The sequence below is a fragment of the Musca autumnalis genome, unplaced genomic scaffold (genome assembly GCF_047663935.1).
Source record: "Musca autumnalis isolate F117 unplaced genomic scaffold, ASM4766393v1 scaffold_1, whole genome shotgun sequence".
Classification (NCBI taxonomy): domain Eukaryota; kingdom Metazoa; phylum Arthropoda; class Insecta; order Diptera; family Muscidae; genus Musca; species Musca autumnalis.
Genome location: NW_027411644.1, coordinates 123,526,960 through 123,533,596, shown reverse-complemented (window position 1 = coordinate 123,533,596; position 6,637 = coordinate 123,526,960). Strand labels below are relative to the sequence as shown.

General features: G+C 43.6%; 1 protein-coding gene across 1 annotated transcript; it reads left to right on the top strand.

The window, feature by feature from the left end:
* The first annotated feature begins 3,426 nt into the window (after positions 1-3,426).
* LOC141390816 (uncharacterized) lies at positions 3,427-4,435 on the top strand. Its single transcript, XM_073963777.1, has 2 exons — positions 3,427-4,264; positions 4,324-4,435. The coding sequence occupies exons 1-2, from the start codon at positions 4,037-4,039 to the stop codon at positions 4,402-4,404; spliced, it is 309 nt and encodes a 102-aa protein (XP_073819878.1). The 5' UTR covers positions 3,427-4,036; the 3' UTR covers positions 4,405-4,435.
* The last annotated feature ends 2,202 nt before the right edge of the window (positions 4,436-6,637 follow it).

The window sequence follows — 6,637 nt, the reverse complement described above, 5'->3', positions numbered from 1 at the left end:
TTGGGTTTAGAAAAGGTTGCGGAAAAGTGGATGCAGTTATAAATCTTACGCATACAGTTTGTAATGGTCTGGATAGTGGATTTAGTAAAGTAGCGGCAATATTTTTTGATCTAACAAAAGCTTTTGATCTTGTTGATCATGACATATTGACGGAAAAAATGAGGTATTATGGCATTCAAGGTAAGGAAGTTATGTTGTTTAAAAGCTATTTATCGAACAGGAAACAATATGTGCAAATTAATGATGAGAAAAGTTACATGGGTGCAATTAATTTTGGAATTCCGCAGGACAGTGGATTAGGTCCTTTATTGTTTTCAATTTACGTTAATGACTTGCAAAATCTTTGCCTGTTTGGGAAACTTATGTTTGCCGATGACATATGTATGTTTATTATAACCATATAAAAGTGAAGTTGAGTTGAGAGTTCGTATGGAACGAGATGCCGCTTTAGTAGTTGAGTTTGCAGGACTAAATCGTTTAGTGTTAAATCCTAACAAAACACAACTCATTAGATTTCGACCACAAAGACCTAGGCGAAATACGGACACATTTTGCATACATGTTGATGGTAGAGTTATATGTGAGGTAAACTCCATTAATTATTTAGGATGATACTTCAAAGTAATCTATCATGGGATTTGCATATCAATAGTTTAAAAAGGAAAATAGCTCCGGCAGTTGGTATTTTATACAAACTGTAGAATAAGTTGAATCAAGCAGCAAATCTAATGATATACAACTCATTAATTCAATCACATTTGAAATACTTGGCTATTATGTATGCTTATAACAAATCGAATACGTCTCTGAAATCGTTACAACGCGTGCAAAACAAAGCATTAAAGATAATCTACAAATTGCCACAGAGATATTCTACCCTTTCATTGTTCAGAGATGTTGCATCAAATATATTACCAATACATGGTTTACAGATATACACTGCCGCTCACTTGAATAAAACCCCCCTGCAAAATTTTTTTCAACCTCAATTTTTTCCGAATTACACAAGATATGAAGTTTTGAAGAATTACTATATTTTACTTCATGTCTTTGGAGTAAACTTAGTCATTCATTTGCATTCAAATCCAATCTATATAAGAATTATACAAGAAAAACAAAATAAAATAAAAAAATAGAGTAAAAAAATTGGCTCATTTGAATAAAACCCCCCTTTAAAACTTGGGAATACAGAAGGATTGTATTAGAATATCGATGCATATTCGTTCTATATTGAAAACTAAGTACTTTCAGTAATATTCAGTAAAAGTATAACCCTCCTGATTAAGGATACACCCGTATTTCCTGCTTTGGCAAGGATTCCTTAAATAATCAGGTGTAATGCCTAACAAAGCTTACTTTTTTTCTTTCAACAAGTGTATTTTTGGAAGCGTACTGTCTCATTTAGTCGTATATTTTACGCATAAGTCATTCCCATACATTTTAGAGAATATTTACCAGTGTAGAATATGGCAGACCCTCCAGGATATCCTCATTTTTTTTTTCAAAAAATTAAGTTTTGATGACTCGAAGTGTACAAAAGTTTATAAAATCATGATGAAATTTCCACTCCTGACATCCAAAAATGTTACTCACTACTGGAAATGCCTGTTTTAGAACTTCCTTGTAAATTGTCGTGCGCATTTGGGGTGAAAGAAATTGACGCCCAAGTCATTCGTAATTATTAAGGACTCTCCTCATTCCCTGTCAGGGGTAACAATCTATCAGGGATAACAATCTTGACGCGATACAGGGGCTTAGGTCGCAATCTCTCGGTACTCGACATGGCATCTTAAACGGACTAATAGAGCTCCGTTTTACTTGACTTTTTTGAGCGCGAGAGAGTGCGGCTGACCAAAGGTTATCCAGGTAGCGATCTCCTACCCATCAGAGATCCCCCAACACCGGGGTGTTATGCGTAAAACTCGTGCCTATCGGTGTTTTAAGGTTTGCAGTGGGGTACCTAAAACTGTATTCGAACGGAGCCTCGTTGACACCTGGGCGAATCAACGAGTAACGAACTTGTTCTTCTGTCAATGCCCTTACCGTGGTAAGGAGGCAATGCCACGGTTGACCTCCCATCCTTCCTTTAAACCAAATAGCCTATGGATATCAGAACTTTTAAACCCCCCCCCCCCTCCCAAAAAAAAACAAAAACCTTCAAAAAAACAAAAAACCCCGACTGATGTTGGTGTGTATGCCTTGCCACCCTCACTTCCACAAGTGCAAGTACCTCTCTCTCGTTGACGATTAGGAATATGGACACGGGCAACTCTCATTTAACCTCCCCCTCCACTTCGCGTGGTACCCCAACCAGGGGTAAGGTCGACAGCCCTACGTTAGACATAATTAACGACAGTCTAAACAGACAGAGCAGGGTCCTCCTATCCAAAATAGATGAGAACTTTCTCACATCAACAAATTTGGATGACGAACAGGTCGACGAGGTAAATGACTCAACTTTAACCAACGAGGAAGAAATGATGGAAACCACCATTATTCCCTCCACAGGTCAAGCTGAGTCGTCACCTCTGTCCGTCAAAATCGTTCCTCCAGTTTGTTCAGGAGAAAAACCCTCACAGCTTCTTAGGCAAACTGCGGTTGATGAAGTTGTCGGAGAGTGCGACGCAACCATGGAAGTCATGGATGAGTCGCAAAAACCCACAACCTCAAAACGTGCAAGCAAAGAGGCTATGGATAGGAAAGACTATCGCTTTGCAATCTCGTATTGTGGGCGATTTGTCGATAAGGACCCCAAGACCATCACAGAAAGGGAATTTAAATTGATTAGGAAAAACCTAAAGTTTGTGAGGAGATTTGAAAGGAAATATCCTCACCTAACGATTAAGGATTTCCTAATCAATAAAATTCCCACGTCGAGTGAGGGAGGGTATTCTGCCGTAACCCGTACGGATGTGACGACAGACCACCCTCCTACTACTATACCCGCCGGGGACCTGGCAAAATCACAGTCCATACAGACTGTGAAGAAGCCAACAAGGTCAAAAACCAGGCCCAAAAAAACCGCTGCCTCCCCAAACCCCTCTGCTGCCCCTTCTTCTAAGCCCATAAACAAGGTGATGGAGGTGGGTCGGCTGATGGGCAGGGGGAAGCTCGAAAAACGGGATGAGAAGTCAGTGCCAGGAAAGACTTCTTCAAAGACCAGTGGTACCTCAAGGACAAACTCCACCGAACCTGTAGTGGTGAAGAGGATGAGGTCCTCTGAGGAGCAACCACCGGCTGCGAAGAAGTCATCCCTGTCACGACCGATCATCTCGCAGACCTCTGCTACACCGGTAGTCAAGGTCAGTGCAGGTGCCAGTAACTGTGGGGCTACACACTCCGCAGCTACCGCCACCACGCAAAAACCTTGCGAGCCGAAGGTGATCAAGGAGAGTGTGAAGGACAACACAGGGAAGAGTAATACTTCCACAATCGTTGTCCCTTCACAAAAACCTTGTGAACCAGCCAGCGGGTCTCAAGAGAAACCTTGCACATCCAAGCAGGGTGACAGTGCGTTGCGACGGACAGTTCCGGATGACCTGAGAGTGGCCATCATTGACAAGGCTGACCCCAATGGGAGGATCAGCACAAGTCATTGGTTGCAAATCGAGGGTCATCTTAGAGACGTCCTCATCTCAGACGAGGTGGATCGCAGTAAAGTGAGACTCGGTCAGTCTGCCCCCTATAAGGGGGTCATGGTTGTTAACTGCGAGAATAAGGAATCTGCGGATTTCCTTAGATCTACGGTTAACAACCTTGATCCTCTTTGGGAGGGGAGTGATTTGGCTGCTGTCAGCATTGCTGAGATCCCGTGTGGGATGGTGACTTCAGTATGGGTCCCCCCTCCATCTATGGAGCTGGACAAAATACTGAAGTTAGTCGAGAGGCAGAACGTCGGTCTTCGGATGGAGAACTGGATAATTCTCAGCTCCTATCCGAAGAACGGCGGTCTTGTCATTCGCTTTGCAACGGATGTTAGCGGGGAAGCCTATTTACGTAGTCGAGAGGGGTTGCTTAACTTTGGATTGGGAAGGTTATGCTTCAAAATCCCAACAAAGCAACAGTAGGAGGTAGGCGACAGCAGCTCAGTGTGGTGCAGATTAATCTGCATCATTGTAAAGCTGCTGCTACCGAACTCCTACTTACTCTCTCGACTTCCAAGATTGATATTGCTCTAGTCCAGGAGCCTTATTTATACAATAATAAGGTTGCTGGACTGAGTAATAACAACTACACTGTCCTCGCTGCCTCGAACGGAGACAAGGTGAGAACATATGTAGTCGCAAAAAAGAACCTAAAACTAATGCTTCTCTCTAATTTCAGCAGAGGAGATATCACCACTATAAGGATGGACAGAGGGCATGGGAAACCCTTTATAATGGCCTCTGTCTACATGCCCTATGAAGCCCCCGACCCACCCGGCGGTATCGTAAATAATCTAATGGACGAAATGGGGAGCGCAGGCCACATCATTCTTGGATGCGATGCAAATGCTCATCACTTCCATTGGGGAAGCAGCGATACCAAAACTAGAGGTGAGTCAATTTTTAAATTTATTTTGCAACATAATTTAAGAATTTGCAATAGGGGCACCACACCCACTTTCCAAAATAGAGTTAGAGGCGAAGTAATTGACATCACCCTAACCAATCTGGAAGACTCCGAAGTTATGGACTGGAAGGTATCCGAAAAGTGCTCTTTTTCAGATCACAAGATGATACTCTTCAAAGTCCCCATAAATTCGGAGAAACAAAAACCATACAGGAATCCCAGGAGGACAGACTGGAACAAGTACAGCATACAAACGACTTCGGTGTTAGGCAATTCCCAAAGACTGTCTACATCAAAGGAAGTCGAGGTTGCTGTAAAAGATCTAAGTAAGTCCCTCCTGAGGTGTTACGAGGATTCCTGCCCAATAACCTACCCTGGGAAGAAATCTCAGCCGGTATGGTGGAATAAAGACCTGGCCAGTCTTCGCAAGGCGGCCAGGAAATCATACAACAAAGCCAGCAAATCTTCTCTCAGTACAGATTGGGATACCTACAGGGTTAATTTCAATAAGTACAAGAGTGAAATAAAAAAGGCTAAACGGTGATCTTGGGCTTGCTTCGCTGAGTCTATAGAAGGAGTAAACGAAGCTGCCAGGTTTCGTAAGATTCTATCCAAGGATCCCAAACCCATGGTAGCATCAAACGAGAAAACGGCACGTGGACTAACTCTGGTCTAGAGACTCTAAATCTGCTGTCTGAAGTGCACTTTCCAGGCTGTACAGACCTAGAGAGTGACTCGCTACAAACGAGTCACAATCAGGGCTGCACGGCACAGGACGAGCAACTGATTGACAGCTTAACTAGCATCCCAAGAATAAAATGGGCGATAGACAGCTTCCAACCCTATAAGTCTCCTGAACCGGATGGCATTATCCCGGCTATGTTGCAGAATGCAGCTGACTCGGTACTGGCAACCATAAAGGAAATTTACAGGGCCTGCCTGCGTCTGTCGTACATACCTAACTCATGGAAGGAGGTAACGGTGACTTACATTCCCAAAGCTGGGAAGCCTAGTCACACACTACCTAAAGACTATAGACCTATTAGTCTTTCTTCCTTCCTCCTTAAAACTCTAGAGAGACTACTCGACCACGACATACGGTCTCATCTAGATTCCAATACTATAAGCAACTCGCAGCACGCCTATATTAAAGGCAAGTCGGTGGACGCCGCCTTACACGAGGTGGTTGGATATATTGAGAGGAATATGGAGGGTTCGTGCTTCACACTTGCAGCCTTCCTCGATATTGAGGGAGCCTTCAACAATGTGAAGCTGGAATCCATTCATAATTCGCTCACTAACGCAGGAGTTTCCTCTATCCTTGTTAGGTGGGTTGATGAAATGCTGAAGAACAGAATCATCAACTCCCATATAGGAGAGAGTTCCGGAAGGAAAAAGGTTTGCAGGGGTACGCCTCAAGGAGGAGTCTTATCACCCCTCCTCTGGCTCCTTGTAATAAACGAAATTCTTGTGAATTTCAACCAACTAAGGACGAAGGCGGTAGCCTATGCTGACGATGTTGTTATCCTTATAAGCGGCAAATTCTTGTCGACCATATCAGACCTTATGCGGCGTGCTTTAGTGCAGCTGTCTAGCTGGGCTCGCACCAATGGACTTGGTGTGAATCCAACGAAGGCCGAGCTCGTACTCTACACGAAGAAGCGCAAAATTCCCGATTTCCCGCTACCAGAGCTTGATGGTGTTGCCCTAAAACTCTCATCAGAAGCCAAATACCTCGGTGTTATCCTGGACCAACGCTTAAATTGGAAAAGGAATACTGAGGAGAGGGTTAAGAGAGGTTTTATGGCACTCTATTCCTGTAAGAACTCCATTGGTAAAAGTTGGGGTCTCAAACCAAAGATCATACACTGGTTGTATGATACCGTGGTTCTCCCAATTCTTACCTATGGTGGGCTTGTCTGGTGGCATGCACTCGGGAACAGTGCACTTCTGTCCAAATTATCTAGTGTTCAAAGAACTGCATCTCTGCTAATCTCTGGTGTCATTAGAAGTACACCTCAAGCTGCACTGAATGTGATACTGGATCTCCAACCTCTGGACATTACTATCAACTTTCAGGCAGCGA